Source organism: Euprymna scolopes, chromosome 2 (assembly GCF_053919585.1).
Source record: "Euprymna scolopes isolate OS-2025 chromosome 2, ASM5391958v1, whole genome shotgun sequence".
Classification (NCBI taxonomy): Eukaryota; Metazoa; Mollusca; class Cephalopoda; order Sepiida; family Sepiolidae; genus Euprymna; species Euprymna scolopes.
The window spans coordinates 74,518,306-74,540,348 of record NC_136483.1 but is presented as its reverse complement, the minus strand read 5'-3'; the positions used below and the strand labels follow the sequence as shown (position 1 = coordinate 74,540,348).

The 22,043-nt window shown below is 35.4% G+C and overlaps 1 protein-coding gene across 1 annotated transcript in view; it reads left to right on the top strand.

The window, feature by feature from the left end:
* The first annotated feature begins 18,302 nt into the window (after positions 1 to 18,302).
* LOC145239858 (protein CFDP2-like) overlaps positions 18,303 to 22,043 on the top strand; it is a 6,038-nt gene continuing 2,297 nt past the window's right edge. The window contains exon 1 of the mRNA XM_080103423.1: positions 18,303 to 18,816. Coding sequence (XP_079959549.1) covers positions 18,303 to 18,816 — 514 coding nt within the window. The remainder of the gene's footprint in view (positions 18,817 to 22,043) is intronic.

Here is a 22,043-nt window from a genome sequence, read left to right as displayed (position 1 = left end):
GAACATTTTTTTTTATTCTTCGTCAAAGACTTGCGTTTGCAAAACAACAAAATTAGAGAAAACATTTTTCGAAGCAATTGACTTTATTTTTGTCGAATGAAAAAAATGCAAGTAACGACATTCTTTTTTAGTGGTTTTCAGATTGGATCTGATGCGTTGAACATTGCTTGTAAAGCAAGGAACTGGAATAGAAAAAAACTGAGCATTTAAAGATTATAGATGAGATCAGAAGAGTGAACAGGGTTTAAAGAAAAGAAGGGGAAGAGAAAAAGATAGGAAAAGTAAGAGGGGGAAAATAGAGGGCGGCTAAGAAACGAAAGGGACTAGAAAGAAAGGAAAGAAGAAAGAAGAAAAAGGGTAGAACGCTGACAAAATAAAAAAGGAAAGAAAAACGAAAGAAAAATATATAAACAAAGAGAGGGTATTGTTGAGAAAATAAATAAATGGTACAAAGCAGATTTGAACGGAATGAATAAAGAAGGAAAGAAAATGAGAAGTCTGAGAAAATAAAGACAACAAATAAAGAAGGGAAGAAAGATAGAGATACGATCAGCAATTTGAAAAAAAGAAAGAAAGGTTAACGGAATGAAAGGAAGGAGAACAAAAGTAAAAAAGAGAATAGAATCTTAAAGAAAAATGAAGAAAAAAAACTGTAAAAGAACGATGGTGACATTGAAAATTCAAAAACAAAGAAAGAAAAGTGAAAGAAAAATAAGGAAGCAAAACGAAAAAGAGAGGAGAGAAATTAAAGATAGATTGCAAAAAACGAAAGAAAGAAAAAAGGACGTGGAACAGAAAAATAGAAAAAAAAAGAAAGACATATTGAGAAAGGTTGGAGAATAAATGGAAAAAGGAAAGAAAGACAGGAAGAAAACAAGAAAAGGAACCCCTGAGAAAACAAAGATAAAGAAAACACATTGTATAAGAACCACAGAAAGAAAGAAACTGACGCTGAAAAATAAAAAATAAAAAGAAGAGAGATTGGGAGTCAAAGTAAAAAAAAAAAGATAAAAAATAAGGAATGAAAAAGAAATAGAAGCTAAGGCTGAACAATAAATAAAGTCAGTCAAATTGGAAAAGGAAGAAAAAATATTTCAGGCTGGGAGGAAAATAATATTCAAATTTACGATTCATTTAAAAATACATACTTATCTTCTTTTTCTTATAAAATAATCTCATTTTTTTAATTGCATCTAGAGTTTCACTAGCAACTTAACTAAATATTCCTAAAATAAATCTTTCACTCTCAGCAATTCCTGAGTTGCGTTTCGCAAAACTATGTGTACATTTCATCCTCGTTTAAAAATTATTACATTTTTTTCCGAACAAAACGTCTCTATCAGGTACGTATTTCCACAGCGACAGTAACAAACATTTTCATCTCCTGTCCATTATATTTTCGAACTAACATCACGTCACTGTCAGGAGATTATTAAAAAGTCTAAAAAATTGTCTTACTCTCTACAATAAACGACGGAAGTATTATATTTAGATTTCATTAAACTATTAATACATCATAATCATATACAAATTGACTAAAACTAATTCATACTAATTACATGTCATTCTATCTATTAGAAACTCATTCATGCATATAAATTCATAAATAATGCACCGAATTATTAGAATAAAAGCTTTCATGTTCAAACAACGACCTGTGGATGTCAATATTTGCTTAAAACGCCAATTACCATGAACTTCAGATTTAGTTAAACTAATACATCATTGTCGTACAAATATTTACTGCATTAAATAGACGATTTGTATAAATTGCATTTCTTTCAACTAATAGAAAACCGTTCATAAAAAAAACAATAATAAACTGAAATATTATTGCACGAAACTGTTTAAAAATTCTTAAATAAAAGAACGTGTTTAGGAACATTTTTAAGTTGCTCAAGATAACGATTTGGGGAAAATTCACATCATTTCCATCAACTTATAGAACATCCATTACACGCTTATCGTCGACTAGTAGTTCTTTACCAGTGGTATTTTAGATCAGTACTTCATGTCTTGTCAGGAACGATCTCCATAACAAAAATCTCAACCGGATGTTCTGATCAATCTTCTTTTCCAAGTGCGAAATTTTAAATTCTGAATTTTCAGCTATCTTCTACACGTTCTTACAATGTTGTAACAACCAAAGTAAAAAAAAAAACTATATTTTCATAAAGTTATATATATATATATATATATATATATATATATATATATATATATTGGTTTTAAAATATAATTATCCACTGAAACGTGTTTTGTCGTCTACAACCCATCATAGTGGCTGAATCTAGCGAGATTCGAAATCGGGAGCCCATGATAAGAAGCTTAAAAAAGTATCGCTAACAGTAGTTGTGCGAGATAGCTCAGTGGAAGAGGATTAGGCTTCTTATTATGAGGTCTCGATTTCGAATCTCGCTAGATTCAGCCACTCTCATGAGTTGTAGATGACGAAACATGTGTCAGTGAATAATTATTTTTTTTTAAAACAATACATATGCCGCTCCCCATTTGGGGGTAATAAATTGGTCAAAGGGAAAAGTTATTCCAACTTCCATTTAGGTAAAAATGTACTTTCGTATAAATAATTGAATTAATTCGAAAAGTATTGCTAACAATATATATATATATATATATATATATATATATATATATTTGTATGTACAGGATTTAGCCCTGAACAAATTAATATAAATTTTGGAACACTTGCTAGAAAAGATATTTCAGATTTACATTAAATTTGATCCATAGTTATACAGATTACGAAAAATTCTCTGAATTTCAGTTCATTCTTAAGACCTCTGAGGCTTAAGCATTAAAGTTTAAATATTTTCTATTATTTAATAAATTTGGACAAAAATTGGAATAAGTATTCTACACATAGGCTCTTGTACTATTATATTAGTTTTCCCAAGGGGAAATAAAAAGTGGTGCAGAACTGTTCTGTTCTGGGAATTAATTTTAACTGTCCTGGGACGGGTATTCTAGTTATTTTTTTTTATCTGACTGTGATGCGTATGAGAGTGCGACATCAGTACATTAGGCGTGTTTCTATATACATTCTAACTTCACAATTACAATTGTAGGTTTCTATTGTGATGTATGGTTATTGATTATGACATCACAAACCTTAAAGTAAAAGTCTAATTTGCTATAGGATGAGGGTTCGCAAGAAGTGGACACTGTGTAGTAAATAGGCCTACCGATTGTGGCAGGTTTTTGTTGATTTATGGGTCAAATAAGGTTTATACTCTTAATGTTAAGTATTCATTTGTAAGTCAGACATGAAATAATTAAACTGCGTTATTTTACTTTCGTTTTACAGCAAAAATTAAGCATGGCTACAGCAGTTGTTTAAACAATCAAAGCATTTGCGGGAAATATACGTTGCAATCCAACAGGAAAAGGGATCAGTGAATTTGTGAAGTGTATTTAGATTATTTACTTCAAAATAATGCTGACTGGTCTCAAGAAAAGGCATTAGCACCCCATATTGTATGCACGCAATGTGTTGAGCATCTTCGACAGTGAAAAAAAAAGGATAGAAAGTCACTCTGGTTTGATTTTCTAATGGTCTGGCGTGAACCGAAAAACCATTTCGATGATTGCTATTTCTGTGCAATCAAAACGAAGGGAATCAACAGAAAGAACAGGAATTCGTTGGTTTATCAAAACCTGAAGTCTGCACTTGGGCCAATTCTCCACTGCAATGAAATTCCTGTCCTAGTATTTAAAGGTTTGCCTGAATTGGAATTGTCTGGTTCTGACGAAAACTGAGCCTCTGTTTTGTCCACTGACAGTAGCGGAGCCACTGTTTCAGATGTCGGGTTTCCTCCTTTTTCACTACCACAGCTCGTTTCTCTTAAGGAGAACTTATTGATCTGACTAGAGATCCAAGCCTTTCCAAAGAATCTTCTGAACTTTTAGTTTCAAGACTCAAAGAAAAGAATCTACTTCAGCTTGGAACTCTCATAACCTTCTATAGAAAACGGTATATTGAATTCTTATCATATTTCATGTGGGAAAACGACATTGTATACTGCAACAACGTTGCCGTCCTGCTACGGCAGCTTGATGTCGAACAGCATTATTCTAAAGATTGGCGGCTTTTATAGACAGTTCCAAAAGAAGTTTAAAATGTGTTCTTCACGATGCCAACTTATAAGAATCAGTTACTCTAGGCCACTCAATGACCCTCAAAGAAAAATATGATGAAATCAAATTTGTTCTAGAAAAGGTTTCATACAGACAGCACCAATGGATCATATGTGTTGATTTGAAAAATGGTTGGGTTTTTCTTCGGGCTACAAGATAGCTACACACAATTTCCTTGCTTTTCGTGTTCGTGGGTCAGCTGGGCAAAAACAAAGCACTGAATAAAAAAAAGATTGGCCTGTGCGTAGCGGACTGATTCTTAGCTCTCTCAATGTTCTGGCTTCTCCTTTAGTGGAGCGTTCCAAAATTGTATTTCCCCCTCTTACATAAAGCTTGACATCATGAAACAGCTTGTGAAGGCTCTTGAGAAAGATGGCGACTATTTGAAATATATTTGCATGAAATTTCCAAGCCTAAACATAGAGAAATTAAAAGCTGAAATTTTTGATGAACCCCAGATTCGAAATTTAATAAATGAAGCAAATTTCTGTAATTTTATTAATCCTGCAGAACTAAGTGCCTGGGCGGCGTTTACGAATATAGTGAAATTCTTCTTGGGAAAAATAAAGGCGCCCAATTACAAAGAGCTTGTTGAAACATTATTCATATATCTCAATCAATAGTGCACATATGGGCATCAAATTAATTTTTTTGCACAGCTATCTTGCCCGTTTTCCAGAAAATCTAGGTGATGTGAGCGATGAGCAAGGGGAGCGCTTTCGATAAGACATCAGCGATATGAAAGTTTTCTATCAAGGGCGTTGGCATGCCACCATGCTTGCAGTTGCTCTACTAAGCGCGATGGTGCTGAAGCCCCCCCCCCATTCTAGAAAATGTAAAACTTCAATTTATGAATGATGATGTCTATACTAAGCATTTTTTTATAACTTCAAGCTTTAATTGTGAATATTTTGGTATGATTTCATGATTATGTGGCTTAAACTTACATAAAAAATATTGTTTCTTGGATTTTTCTGTTTTTATCGTATGAGAAAAAAGTGATAGCATTTCTGGAATCAGCGCCCTTAAATTAGATAAAAACAGGTGAAACATCTTAGGTACCGTGGCAATTTCTTTTTTGTTGACCAGTGTTATCAACAGAGAATTGGATCTATAATAATAAATTCAAAATTTTCATAAATTAAATACCCCATTTAAACGTATTTTATGAACTGGCCACACCGGGTGATCACTACTATATACTGGGTACAATATAATAATCAATAGAGTATTGGCTCTATAATAATAAATATTAACTCTACATAAATTAAAATATTCTATTTAAGCGTACGACCGTACAACACAAGGCGGCCTGCTAGTTTTTATATATTTCAGTCTTGAATGTAATATGATAAATGTGGTGCCATTAATGATTATCTTTATTTTCATTCCAATTTAGTTTTCCTCAGAGTTTGATGCTGCCATTATACATTGTATTGTTTTTACGATATGGTCATTTCAATTGTAAAATTCATTCTGCTTTCCTAGACCGTTACATCGTTCTCGCCGAAGATATCCTGCTGAAGTTCCAGGATGATTTTCGACCTTCTCGTGGGACCATCGGCATGATCTTCTACTCACGGGAAATATAAGAGAAGAGCCTTGAACAGCAATGTTCGTCTTTTGGTACCCGAAAAAGGCCTTGAACAAAGTACCCCGAACTACTATCGCAGCAATCCTTACTAGGTATTGCTGCCCACGTGGCGGAATACTGGGGTGAGTATGCCAACAGAACACTCTCTTAGACCTATTCCACATTCCTGATGGCTTGAAGCTGAGGTGTGTTCCCGAACCAACGTGTTTCTCAGCAGCAATGCTAAATAAAATATAACAAGACACATCTTTAATTGACCTCTATTACCACTTGGATGGAGGAGTTTTCAACTAAGTTTGACGTATTGCCAGAACTAAGACCATCATGTGTTCGTTACGAGAGCTGCAGTACGCTGACGAAAATTCAACTCCAGATCAGAACGTAGAAGACCTCCAAACACTAAGAGACGCATACAATACGGCCGATGAAGAATTTTTGTCATGCAGGTCAACACAGAAAAGATCAAATTGTTTGTTCAACCACCACCTGGACTGCCGCTACCAAACACTAACATGACTGTTAATAGCCAACCACTTGAACAAGATCAGTTCTTGTATCTGGTAAGTATCCTTACATCAACACTCACATGCAGAAAAAATGTGAATAGAATCAGGGCAATCCACTTCGCCTTTGGCCGACTCAATTGCTGCATATTTGAACAAACACACACTGACGATGGTCTTCAACAGCATGGTTTTCCGGGCAGTAGTCTTCTCCAACATTTTTATACGCTTGCCAAACATAGACTCTATATAGAAGCGAGGTAAAAATACTAGAATCCAACTGAAACTAAGGCAAATCCTAAACATCTCTTAGGAGGACTATACTATCAGCAGAGAATTGCTAGGTAAAGCGTCGGTGAGAAGCGTCGAGGCCACTATCATCTACCACCACATCCGCTCAGTAGAACACAAGACACGTCTACAGAAACAACTCAACTAAAAATTTATTTTATTTTGTGGCAAAATGGGTAAGAGGCCTTTTCGAGAGAGCCCCAGCTCCCCACATTTAGAGCCTCTGCGCCAAACTTGCTCTAGTGGGTAAGCATACACATAGCATGAAGGTGCTGTTCGATATCACAATATATCAACCAGGTTTGACTGACAGGTGTTTTCGAAATTCGGCTGTGTCAAAACGATCCGAGACCCCATGTTTCGAAAGGTCACCCCCCAAAAAAAAGTCCGCACCGAGCCTATTATGCATTTCTCTCTCTCGTTTTTCACTCTATTACAAAGAAAAAGAATTGCATAATAATTGTAATTGTAAACTGTTGCAGCTTGGATTTCGGCAGTAACGGACGTTTCTCAACAGTCGGATCTCAGAATGCTCCTTAATTGTAAAAATAAATAAATTTGTAATCTATAATATAAATCTCGACTGTCTGTTTAAATGTATGTACGTATTATGTATGTATGTATGTACGTATGTTTATATGTCTACCTAAAACTTTCGACCGAGTTGACGGATTTTCACGAGATTGGTATAGTTTTGCGCTCGACCCTTCGGACGACAAATATCGAAAAATTGACCAAAAACATTAATTCTTTCACCCTCAACTAGGCACTTTTTTTTACCAAGGAGGGGTCGCTTTTTTCGCTGATATTTTCGAGAGTCATTCCTCTTTTCAATCGATTAGTCTTTAAACCTTCGCCACTTCCGGTTTTGTGATGGACGCAACGGCAAAGACGTCATGTTTTTTATTTTCACGTTTTTTTACAACCTTCACGGTACAGGTTCGTGCCTGCCTGCCTACAATTACTATTTAAAGCGTAGTATCTGTTCTTCAGATGCTGCACTTCATTTTCTTGTTCTCTTTCGGTGGAGGAGAAATTCTTCACGACTGAGACAATTTTTATTTTTGTATCTTTTCTCCACGTTAAAAAACGACCCTCGTGTCTAACTCTGTCCCGTGGGGAGGCATAGTAAATAGGTACAATTACTATTTTTTTCTTTCTTTTTTTTTTTTTTTGTTCAACACACACTTCAAAACACCTGGGCAACGCCGGGCACTCAGGCTTGTTGTATATTTTTAAAAAAATGCTTTGTTCACTATTGTGTGAAGTGTTCAATTTTCATCAGTGCAAGTCTCTGCCTGCTATTAATGACGATGAAAATTTTACCAGTAAAGACGACAAAACCAGCCGACCCATAGCCGATTATAGCCTATGTCATATCGACAATTGATGTAAGGGGATGTGCCTATCGTGTCATCGTGTTTGACACCCGGGAAACTGCTTATCGTTTTCAGAATGTAAAAAGGAATTGAAGTGTGATTTGACATGATTAAAATCCGAAAATTGGAAGAGAGACTGTAAATACCTTTTTATATTTGCAATACGTCATATTTGAATTTTTATCAAACAAAGTCATTAAATCAACTATTCGTACCAACAATTTTAATTAACTTATGAATCTTCTACCAAAATGTTCTATTTAATAATTAGGAAATTTATTAATTCTAATTTTTGTATACATACTTATGAAAATAATATCAACAAATCATATACTATTATACATGTTTGTATATACGAAACTAAACTAAACTAAAAAAACACAAAAAAAAACGATTGATCATTTTAATTAATTTATGAACCTTCTACCAAAATTAATAATTAGTTATTAATTCTAATTTGTGTATACATACTTATGAAAATAATATCAACAAATTATAAACTAATTGAATAGTAAGGAATTGAATATGGCAGAAAAGCAGAAGAAAGATGAAGATAAATAGAGATTAGGAGTTGGGGAAAAGAGATAAAGAATCGAAAATATGTACAAATAAGATCACGTTGCGTTACGTTATGCATGGGGGGGGGCAAAGAGGGGGAAAGCGATTAAAATGGAGCAACGCTATATTGCTCGAAGATCCTAGAGACTAATAACGCTCAACCCCAAGAGGCATTCCCTCTACAAATGGAAGGCCTTCTCAACCGAACGTGAAGTCTCCAAGATCTTTAAATGAAATAATGAGTGAGCAGGACTCAGGTTTGAAAAAGAGTTCTTGCTAAAGTTCGCTTCACAAGACGGTTTTTTTATAATATGGTCAGTAATTGAAGACCCGCATGTGTTGGCAGTACGTCTGTTGTTTGGCATACCCCGTATATATATATATATATATATATATATATATATATATATATATATATATATATATATATATATATATACGCAGAGTAATACAGATTTGATGAATTAATAAATACTGCAATTAATTCAATTTTATTTTCATCATACATTTTTCTTATTTCTTTAATTTCTTTATCTAGTATATTGAGGTTTTTAATATCTTGATAGTTTCTAATTTTAAAGATAATAATATATCTATGTGTTAAAGTATATATATATATATATATATATATATATATATATATATATATGTGTGTGTGTGTGTGTGTGTGCGTGTGTGTGTGTGTGTGTGTGTGTTTTATTTTTTATTACCGTTTTATCTGTTTGGTTACATATGTATCGGATGTTGGACCATGTTTACGATTCAACAGCCTCGTCAAACCTTACAGAAATGGTTGTATTAAGAAGAAATGTTTTAGAAGAAATACGAACAAAAAAAAAGGAAAAAGGGGATTAGGAGATAATCTCCTACCCCCCTTTTTTCTTTTTTTTTTTTTGACGAGCCTGTTGGATTGTAAACATGGTCCAACCTCCGAAACATATGTAACCAAACACATAAAACGCTAATAAAAAAATAAAACACATATTTGCTCTGCAATAGTATTGAGCACTCTCTTCAGGTTTTTACTAATTACCAGTTTTACCATATATATATATATACATACATATATATATATATATATATATATATTAATTTTATTTCTTTGAAGATTGTAACGCTGGGTATGCGCAGCCAAAGCAGCTGCCAACATTGCCCTGCTTTTCATTGAAACCAACCGAGAGTTCTTTTTAGTATCCTCCTTGGTCCCTTAAGTGCAATTATCTGGATCTCTTTTGCACTTGGTGTGTGTGTGTGTGTGTGTGTGTGTGTGTGTAATATTTTGTAATGTAAAATGAATACAATTGTTAAAAACTTTTACTGAAAAAAATCCGTTTTCTTTTTCTTTCTTTTCTTCATTTTTCATTCATTTTCTCTATTTCTTTCTTTTCTCGGTATGAAACTCTTTAACTTCGTGTCATTCATTTGTACTCACCAACCACTTTCAATTGTTTTAGATATAATTGACCCAAATCGGGTGTCATCGGCACCTCGCAAGTTTTACACGGAAAAACTCGCCAAAATCCATCTCAATTCACTTTTACTTTCACGTTTGAAAAAAAACCTTTTACCTCGCATCACCGCTAGGTGTCGCCAGTCACGAGGACCAGGTGTCGTCGGCCACCAGGTGTCGCATTGATCACTTTTTTCAATTTCAACAAAACAAGAAGTCACTCATTTCAAAAACTCACTAAACAAAATAACACCAAACACTAAAAATATATTTCCTAAGTTGATTTCAATTCGTGTTGATTTGATTGGTTTCCGATGAATTGATTTATTTATCGATTTAAACTTTTGCTGTTAAATTTACAGTAATTATCGCGTTGGACGCCAATCATGTATTTGTCAAAACCTTCTTGCGTTTACAAGTATATAACTCTTGCTAACTTACTTGTTAAATTACTGTTAACTTTCTTTGGTTCATTTCTGTTAAATTGTACTTGATAGAACCCCATTATTTAGTGAAGCAACACTAAATGCGTCTCTCTATCACTCTCCTTCTCTCTCTACATATATATATATATATATATATATATATATATATAGTAGTAGTAAGTTATAACATATATATGGTAATTAAGCTACACATATATGTCATAACTTACTTCCTAGCTCTACCTACGTATTGAGCACTGTTAAAGTGAATACTTAAAGTTTACGCATAAATTTATACTTTCGTATATTAATTTATGTGATTAAATTAAGTAATCTCACACACACACACATACACACACACACACACACACACACACACACATATATATATATATATGTGTGTGTGTGTGTGTGTGTGTGTGTGTGTGTGTGTGTGTGTGTGTGTGTGTGCCAGGTTAAAGGTATTCAAGAGTGATAACTATGAATTAAAGGGGAACTCAATAAAAGAAAAGCAAAATATACTTTTATAAATATAAACAAATTTACATGGTCGCGACAATAGACATGTAAATGTTTCGGACAAATGGTGGTTAAAACCACAAGTCCTCGGCAAGCGACTTAATAAATAGTTGCTTTCCACAGAGGACTGTTTTTTTTTCTGAGGAAAGCAACCATTTATTAAGTCACCTCACAAGGACTTCTGGTTTTAACCAACGATTTGTCCGAAATATTAGTATGTCCAATGTCGCTACCATGTAAATTTTTTCATATTAATATATATATATATATATATATATATATATATATATATATATATAGTCATCCACATACAGTACTGTTTCGCTGTTTCACAGCTCATCAGTGCGGCTAGACAGGCAACTACCTATATGTGTGTGTGTGTTCATATATAAGCATATATTTTGATTTTATAATATATATATACACACATATACACATATATATATATATATATATATATATATATATATATATATATATATACATATATATGTGTGTGTATACCAAAGTATATGCTTATATATCTAACTATATGTATATGTCTACATATATATATATATATTTATATATTAATATATATGTTCATATATAAGCATATATTTTGATTTTATGATATATATATATATATAGAAAAATATATGCTTATATATCTAACTATATATATATATATATATATATATATATATATATATATATATATATATATATATATATAGTTAGATAGATGGCAAAAATACTCCATGCATAGACGAATGGTAGCTTTATAGAAATATAGGAAACTTTTCTAGCACGGACATAACGCAATCTCAAAATTAAGGAATATTTTAGCGTATATTTCAGTTATATATATATATATATATATATATATATATATATATATATATATATATATAAAATTAAGGAATATTTTAGCATATATTTCAGTTATATATATATATATATATATAACTGAAATATATGCAAAAATATTCCTTAATTTTCAGATTGCGTTAGGTCCGTGCTAGAAAAGTTTCCTATATTTCTATAAAGCTACCATTCGTCTATGCATGGAGTATTGTTGCCATATCTGAACAGGAGGTCGTTTTTTTTATCGACAGGGTTAAACAAAATTCTCAAATTTAATAGATCCTGCATTATCGGCCAAGTTTCAACCTCTTTCTCATTGTCACTGTGTCTCTTTTATAAGTATTTTAATAGAATATGCTCTGATGAACTCATAGAACCTGTGCCCCCCTCGATGTACATGCTCTAAACTAACCCGACAAGCAGCAAAATCCCATCTCTTTTCCTGTTTAGTTCCCTAAATGCCGAAAAGCCTAATAGTTTTTTTTCTTAGGACCGGTAGATGTTTTAATCTTCTCCCCGTTTCCTGCTTCCTTAACTGTACTAACCTGCAGCAGTGTGGATGCAATGTGAACAGACATCTTGGTGCTCTACACCACACTAAAACCGTTATTGCTTACTATATATTGATGTAACAACTTTCTAATGTGTTTTAATGGCCCTGTGAGCATTTAAAGAAAGTGGGACTCTCTTTTCTGCCTTACATCTTACCGGTTTTATATTGCCATATAAATTATATAATGTTTTTGTATACACCATAAGCATGTATGTAAATTAGATAGCAAAATAGTAAGTCACTTAATTTCAAAATCATCCATTAGAGAAAATCTAGTAATATATCTATACTCGGAGTCAAATCGAATATTTAAATGCTCATGTATTTGGTTCTATGGAACGAAACTACATGAAAATTTGCAGACTTTTTGGAGAATTATAATGCTATTCTAAATACTATTCTAAATATCCTGGTACAACTTTTATGACAATTAGTAAAAAAGTACCTATATTTTCAAATTAATGAAATATGCTCAAATTTGCCCACATTTGTATATATAGGGTCCTGGCAGATTAGCTTTAGTTTTGCTACTTTGGGATGAATTATGCTTAGTTTTTTGTTGGGGGGGGGTTGATTGTCTTTCCTGTGGCCTCACCAAGCCACCAACACACACACACACACACACACACACACACACACACACACACACACACACACACACGCATATATATATATATATATATATATATATACATAATATATATACATATATATAATATATGTATATATATAATATACATATAATATATATGATGTATATATATGTGTATATATTATAATATTTATAATGTATATGCATATAATATATATATATATATATATATATATATATATATATATATATATATATATATATATATATTAGTTGCTATGCAAGGCCACAGGGGAGACAACCGAAGCAGTAAAACTGAAGCTGGTCTATATATACACTGCGTATCAAATCATTAATGAGTTTACATTTTTTTAAATATATAAGGAACGAGTGAATAAAAATCCATGAAACTTTGAGAAAGTGCTTATAATACTATTTAGCCACTCCAGTCAGAAAATAAAAGTATTTAAATTAGTATTAGCGAAACTATGGCAGAAGATAGGAATATCTGTTGATTTCAGTGTGTGAAGTTATTAACGAGGTTGGGAAAAACACAATATACCCATAACTTGTTTATTGAAATAATTTCCAAACATTAGATGAACTAGGGAAAATGCTTAGTATACAATAACTACATAGCAATTTCTACGTTGTTATAATTATATGCGATCCTTTTTTTATGAATGATTTATAAAAGACGTTGGTTCACCGAATTAGTCAAATTTGTGCTTCCGTCAACAATTATTCCTAGTGATAACTCTTGGAGAGCATCCAACAACTCATCTTAGCTCTTAAATTAGCGTCCACTTGCATAGAGGCGTTGCTTCATGATACTCCAAAGGTTCTCAATTGGGTTCAAATCTGGTGAATTCGCAGGCCACTCCATCTTCCGTAGCCCAGAGAACTCCAGTTGTTGCAAATACTCTTTGCTTTTGTTTGCTGCATGCGAGGGAGCATTATCCTGCGTAAAAATAATGGTTCTTCTGAACATCAAACTTTTCTTCTTCAGCAATGGTTCATAGTGGTTCTTCAGAAAAGCTATGAAAGTACCTCCGATAATCCCAGCCCAAATCATTATCCCACTACCACCATGGTGGCACCTTTAACGCTGATGACGATGTCGTCGATCTAGGACCCATCCTTGCTCCAGCCATCTTGGCCATCAAGAGTGACACCCACTTCATCCGTGAACAAAACTTTGGAAAAATCCGTTTCAATCCCATTTCAATCGGTCTTGTATGTGATGTTGCTTTAATGGAGGCTTTGGCACAGGCTTAACAGACTTCGCCACGTCTTTCAGAAGGCGACATCGAGTACTTTTCGAGACATTCTTCAATACGGCTTGGTCAAAGACTTCTCGACTTGTCTTCCCAGGTTTCTTAACAACTTCACGTTTAATTTGGAATAGAGAACGGCGTGAAACAACTCTAGCTTTATCCGCAGTCTACCTTTATCAGCAGTCTTACGTAACTTTGTAGGGTCCTTGAAAAAGTTCTTCACACTTTGATTGTAACTTCTTATCATTTTCAATGTTTCGAGGGTAGTTTTATCTTTTGCTAGCTGTTCTGTAATAGTACTGTTTTCAGAACTACTCAAACCACTTTTACTGACCATTTTATTGACGAAACAAACTGCCTTGTTAATAATTTGACACACCTCAAGTACTGTGGATTCATCAATTACGATGGCATTTTTTTACGTTGCGCGGAACAGTACGAAAATTTCACACTACGCGCAGCTCAGCATTGCTAACGTTTCCGAAGCTTTTGATACGAAACTACTGATGTTATGTTATCTTATCCGTTTTTTAGAGGGGGTACATATTATTCTATTTCATATTTACTCACTTAAAAGAACAGGTTGCTGTTCTTATACCATCGGTAAGTTTTTGAAATTGGTGAAAAATGTTATCCCGTTAATAATTTGACACGCAGTGTACAAATGTAGACAATTTTTAGTATATTTTATTGGTGTAATAATATGAGTTCTTTTATTAACAATTGACATGAACTTTAAACTATAGAATACTATTGCAATCTTCAAAAAGCCGGCAAATCTTTATGTAGTTTCGTCCTATAGAACCAAAGATATGAGCTGTTTTAGTTTTAGCGATATGTTTTGAATGAATTCAATTATTTACGAAAGCGCATTTTTAGCTAAATACGAGCTGGAAATAATTTTTCCTTTAACCAATTTGGTACCCCCACATGGGGAGCGGTATATATATCATTTTTAAAATGTAATTATCCACTGACACGTGTTTCGTCGTCTATGACTCATCAGAGTGGCTGAATATAGCGAGATTCGAAACCGGGACCCTTACCTCTGACCTATCTTGCCAACTGTCTGGATATCGCGATTTACTTAAATGTTGTTTGTTTTGGTTTTAGCGATATATATATATATATATATATATATATATATATATATATATATATATACACACACACACACATATATATATATATACATATATATATATACACATATATATATATATATATATATACACATATATATATATATAGATTTTGTAAATGAAATATAATGTCTTTTTATATTGTCCATTTTCATCTTCATATATTTGTGCTCTTGCGAAAACATTATTCATGACAGATTGAGGAACCTCTGGATTGCAATTTCCTTCCTTACTTCTGCGAGCTGGCAGACCGCGAAACGTCAAGCCTCAAACTCTGAAAGAATTGTGGGAAAACATCAGGAAAAAATAAGGGAGTTAAATCGCAATTCAGAGATTCTGCAATTTGTCATAAATGATGTTTTAAAAAGAGCTAAAATATTTTAAGCTGAAAATTGGCAACAGTTAAAAGAGATTATTTTTTATAAATAAGGATTGTTTGAATTTTGCATTTTTCCTAATTTCCTAGTGTCTTAGTCAGATTGTGTCAAAAATAATCCATTTACGCTAAAAACTTTCATCCTGTATATATATATATATATATATATATATATATATATATAATGCTCCTTATCTTGAGTTGAGCACATTAAGAAGTGATACACGAATTACCATTAGCGTATAAGCGATGCTCTTTGTGTAAACAAATCGAGCAGAGGTAGTTCGGACGATGTGAAAACATCGTTAAACTCATCTCACGCAGCAACTGCCAATAGCGTAGTGGTTAGGTTTCAAATGATCTGAAATAACAACAAAAAGAGACTTGATTTCAAATATTTCTCATGTACTATATCTCCCCTCTTTGGTTTTCATACATGAAGTAATTTTCAGTGTATAATGAATATATATATATATATATATATATATATATATATATATATATATATATGTGTGTGTGTGTGTGTGTGTGTGTGTGTGTGTGAATGTATATATATATCTATATGAATGTGTGTATATATATATATATATATAGATAGATAGATAGATAGATATTGATTTTTCTTGATTTTTTACGATAATAAAATTCATATACAATGTATTCCTCTAGGAAATTAAGGAAACTAATTACGTTTTTTAGATCCAAACGGTCGCTCATATATTGGAAATAAACAAGCAAATATATTATTTATTTTATTTATAAAACGGTTATTTACATACAAATGTACGTAAATAACTGTGTGTATGTATAAGTGAAAGTTAAGCAGGGTTGAGTCTGGCTAGTACCGGATGGGTAATCATTTGAGAATTCTAGGCGCTGTATGTGCTCTCCGCTTATCTCGGGATTATTTTCAATTGTCTTGAACCTCCACTTGCCACTGGTATTTAACAATGCCGACTCAGAAGTGGTGTGGTTGGAGATTACGCAACTCTTACTACAAAAATTCCACGTGCAGGCACCCTTACAGTCTGTCAAAACTCTTGTTTCCTAGATATTATTCCAATGAAACTCAGGTGTTAAAAAAGAAAATGCCTAATAACAAGTTATGGTTAATAGAAATTTGTATAAAGAGTTTCATATAATGACGAGACATGGTTAGCCGATAAAAATGAATAAGAGGGTGATTATAAAGATCACCATGAATAACTGAATTGAATACCTTGCCAAATAGAATAAAATTTCTGTCCTAGTTTCTTCCTTCCTGAAAAAAATGTGAAAAAGCAACTTGTTATTTTATTTATTTACTCCCCCACCGAGCAAATTAGGCACAAGGCCGATTTTTAATGTGAGGAGTGAAGGGAGGGGAATGGAAAAAGGGGACCAGCTCCCGAGAGGTGGGAAATGGGAGCTGGTTAAAGGTCAGGCATGTGGGGTTGCCCCCACATCTGGTCTTTGCTAGTCATAGCTAGTCATAGCTAGTCATAGCTTGCAGTATCTGCCGGAACAGATACTACACTTTGATCATTCACTTTTGAAACTAGTTATTCCCTGATGACACTGGATTTCGAAAGAAATCGAAGCTGAAACACATTTGCACATATGTACCATAATAATATTTGTAGGTATTTAAAGACAATCATTTAACTCTCTCCCTCCCCCCCTCTCTCTCTCTCTCTCTCTCTCTCTCTCTATATATATATATATATATATATATATATATATATATATACATATATATATATATATATAGTTTTAAATATATAATTATACACTGACACGTGTTTCGTCGTCTGCGACTAATCAGAATGGCTAAATATATCGAGATTCGAAATTGGGATCCCATGGTAAGAAACCTAAACTCCTACCATAAATAACATCTACGTAAATCGCGATATACCCAAAGCAGTCCTGCGAGATGGTCCAGTGATAAGAGTTTGAGCTTCTTACCATGGGGTCCCGGTTTCGAATCTCGCTAGATACAGCCACTCTGATGAGTCGAAAAAGCAAATAAATAGCATATATATATATATAAAACTACTTAATTTACTCACATAAAATTAATATACGATAGTATAGATTCATGCGTAAACTTATTTACTTCAAAAGTGTTCAATACGTAGGTAGAGCTAGTTAGTAATTTATAGAATATATATGTGGTCTGAAGAGTCCTAGAGTGGATGAAACGCGGAATATTCAGTGTAGCTTAATCGCCATATATATTTTATAAATTACTATATATATATATATATATATATATATATATATATATATATATATATATATATATGTGTGTGTGTGTGTGGGTGGGTGTGTATCTGCATAATCGTTATCAGTATTCTAATTTTATTAAATTTGTGTATGTTAACTTATAAGTCTACAGCTCAATTGGCGTACAGCTGGGCGCCAGGGGTCGGTCCTAACGGTGGGAGAAGTTATTTAATTTCATTGGACAGCTACCGCCCGCCACAAAGCTGAGCAGCCCTCAGTCAGTAAGGTGCTATCCCGCCACTGGCCACCTACCCTACTGGGTGCGTAGGGTATAGGATGATTCCAACAAGTGGCCAGTAACCATTGCACCAAACAAAACCAAAAGAAACACAAAGAACCCAACACTCAGGCTAGGGTGCTGAAATGTTCGTACTATGACGACTGGCCTATCTACCGACATACGCAACATCTCCGATATTCGAAAAACTGCCATCATCAACAACGAGCTATCGAGACTCAAAGTAGACATCGCTGCACTCCAAGAAACACGCTTAGCTGACACCGGATGCCTAAAGGAATCGGACTATACTTTCTTCTGGCAGGGAAAACAGGAAGAGGAGATCCGGGAACACGGTGTTGGTTTCGCAGTCAGAAACTCACTGCTTCAGAACGTACAACTCTCTGATTCAGCTACTGAGCGCCTAATCTCATTACGACTGAACACCACAGATGGAACAATTAATCTATTATGTGTGTACGCCCCAACACTCGCAGCGCCTGACGACATCAAGGAGCACTTCTACACACAGCTGGATAGCACCATCAAGGCATTTCCACAAAATGAAGACCTGATTATACTTGGGGACTTTAATGCACGTGTGGGTGGCGACAACGATGCATGGCCGAGCTGCCTTGGTAACTTTGGAGTGGGCAAATGCAATGGTAATGGTCAGCGCCTTCTAGAACTCTGTGCCTACCATGACCTCTGCATTACCAACACATTCTTTGCTGCCAGACCGCATCACAGAGTGTCCTGGAGACATCCCAGATCAGGGCGTTGGCACCAGCTCGATCTAATCATTACTAGACGAAGGTACCTCAAACATTTTCTGATGTCTAGAGCCTACCACAGTGCTGATTGTGATACAGATCATTCCCTAATATGTAGTAGAGTCAAACTTCAACCCAAAGATTTCTACCACACTAAACAGGAGGGTGTTGCCCGTATTGATGTTAGCGAGACTACATACACAGATCGCAATGCGAAATTCAACGAGATGTTAACCTCCACCTTCAAAGGAGATAACACCCGGACTGCATCTGAACAGTGGGAAACACTGAAAAATGCCATCCACTCTACAGCTCTCAAAGTATTTGGGAGGAGGACAGGTAGCAAACGCAATCACTGGTATGATGCCAACTCTGCTACCCTCAACCCTCTGATTGAGGCAAAGCGTTTGTCCTTGCTCTCATACAAGGCCAACCCATCTCCTACATCGCTGGCTGCACTGAGGCTTTCCAAAAGGGCAGTTCAAAAGGCTGTAAGAGAAGCTGCAAACAACTACTGGATGGAGCTCTCCAAGTCTATCCAACATGCAGCTGATACAGGAAATATAAAAAATATGTATAACGGGATCAGGAGAGCTACAGGACCCATAATTAACAAAACTGCTTCACTGAAATCTAAATCGGGTGAACCCATACTAGACAAAGTTAAACAGCTAGACAGATGGGTTGAACACTACTCCGAGCTTTACTCCAGGGAAAACATGGTACATCAGTCCACCCTGGATGCCATTGATCGTCTACCGCTGATGCATGAGCTCGATGAGGAGCCTTCCATAAAAGAACTATCCTGGGCAATAGACAGACTGCCATCAGGAAAAGCCTCAGGAAAGGACTATATTCCAGCTGAGGTCTTAAAAAGTGGAAAGGCTAGCCTGCTTGAGCCCCTCCATAGTCTCCTGATACAGTGTTGGAGAGAAGGCTCAGTGCCTCAGGGCATGAGAGACGCAAATATCATCACTCTCTACAAACACAAAGGGGACCGCGGTGACTGCAACAACTACCGCGGTATCTCACTGTTGAGTTTCGTTGGCAAACTATTCGCACGTATAGTATTACTGCGACTAAACGTTCTTGCCGACCGAATCTACCCAGAATCTCAATGCGGTTTTCGTTCAGAGAGATCAACAATCGATATGATCTTCTCCCTACGCCAACTGCAAGAGAAGTGCAGAGAGCAAAACCAGCCTCTGTATGTTGCCTTCATAGACCTGACCAAGGCATTCGATCTCGTGAGCAGAGATGGACTATTCAAAATTCTCCCACTGATCGGATGCCCACCAAAACTCGTCAGCATCATAAAATCCTTTCATGATGGCATGAGGAGCACTGTGCAATTTAACGGTGGCATGTCAGCTGAGTTCGGGGTGAGGAGTGGTGTCAAACAGGGTTGTGTGTTGGCCCCAACACTCTTCGGCATCTTCTTCTCCCTACTCCTGAAGCATGCTTTCAAGAACACAACGGATGGTATCTGCTTGCACTCCAGGTCAGATGGTGGTCTCTTCAACATCGCCAGATTCCGCTCCAGGACAAAGACCAGGACAGTTCGGATAAGAGACATGCTGTTTGTCGATGATGCAGCTATAGCATCGCATCAGGAAGATGGTCTTCAAAGACTGATGGACAGGTTTGCTAATGCTTGCAGCCTGTTCGGTCTCACCATCAGCCAGAAGAAAACTCAAGTCATGGGACATGCAACCGCCTCCCCACCCAGCATCACAATCCAAGGCACACCACTAGAGGTCGTACGCCAGTTTCAATATCTAGGCTCCACTACTTCAGACACCCTCTCATTGGACGAGGAGCTAAACAAAAGGATTGGAAAGGCATCTACAACCCTCTCTAAACTAACTAAAAGAGTCTGGGAAAACAGGCACCTTACCACCTCCACCAAGATGACCGTCTACAGAGCGTGCATCCTCAGTGTTCTACTGTATGGGAGTGAATCCTGGACTACATACTCAACACAAGAGAGGAAACTCCAGGTCTTCCATATGAGGTGTATACGTAGGATACTTGGTATCACATGGCAGGACAGAGTGAGTAATACTGATGTTCTGCAGAGAGCGGGCATCCCATCCATTTACTCTCTACTGCGTGAGCGACGTCTTCGCTGGCTGGGCCATGTGCGCAGGATGGATGATGGGCGCATCCCTAAAGACCTTCTCTATGGCGAGCTTGCCTCAGGCTCAAGAAAGAGGGGGCGACCCCATCTTCGCTACAGGGATGTCTGCAAGCGTGACATGAAGACTCTCTCGGTGGACAGGAATACATGGGAAGCCTCTGCAGCTGACAGAACTGCCTGGAGGAAAATGATACGCCAGGGGATTATCATCAGCGAGAGGACCCTCCATGTTGAAAATGCTGCAAAGAGAGCTAGGAGAAGAGCGAGTGTACAGGCGGAACAGCCGGACGAAGCGGCAAATTGCATAACAACCTTCGTATGTCAAGGCTGTGGCAGACTATGCAAATCAAGAATTGGTCTCTACAGTCACACAAAAGGATGCAAACAGGCAACATCTTAATACGGCGCTGATCCATAGTCGTTTCGACTGACGGATGCCACACACAGTATGTTAACGCATAATTTTACTTCTGTACCCCCACCCTGTCTGGTTTACTTCCGTCTTATGTGTGTCTTGATGTTCCGTTTAACACGAATTTTTCTATTTGTAGCTTAAGATATCTGCGTAACTTTTTCGTCTGCGTATTTGTCTGTTCTTTTTTTTTTCTTTTTCTTGTTCTCTTTTTCTTTTTTCTTTCTTTTCTCTTTTTCTTTTTCTTTTCTTTTAGTTTTCCACTTCCGCTATAGTTTTCTTTTGAATATTTGTTTTTTCATTATCTATCAATTCGCGTTCTGACGGTTAGAGAGCTAGTTCGCTGTTTTAACTTTAACGGATTTAAATAAACGGATTTTTTCCAGGAAACATGGATTACAAACGTTTGGATTATTACGCACATTCTGGATTATTACGCACATTCTGGATGTTTTTATTATTATTACATTTACACCCCAAACAAGGCATATTGCCACTTTGTTCTAAGGGGCTACTATCAGGGACATAGGCAGCAGAGGTACTGTGTAGGGAGTTGGGCAGCAAGCTATTGGT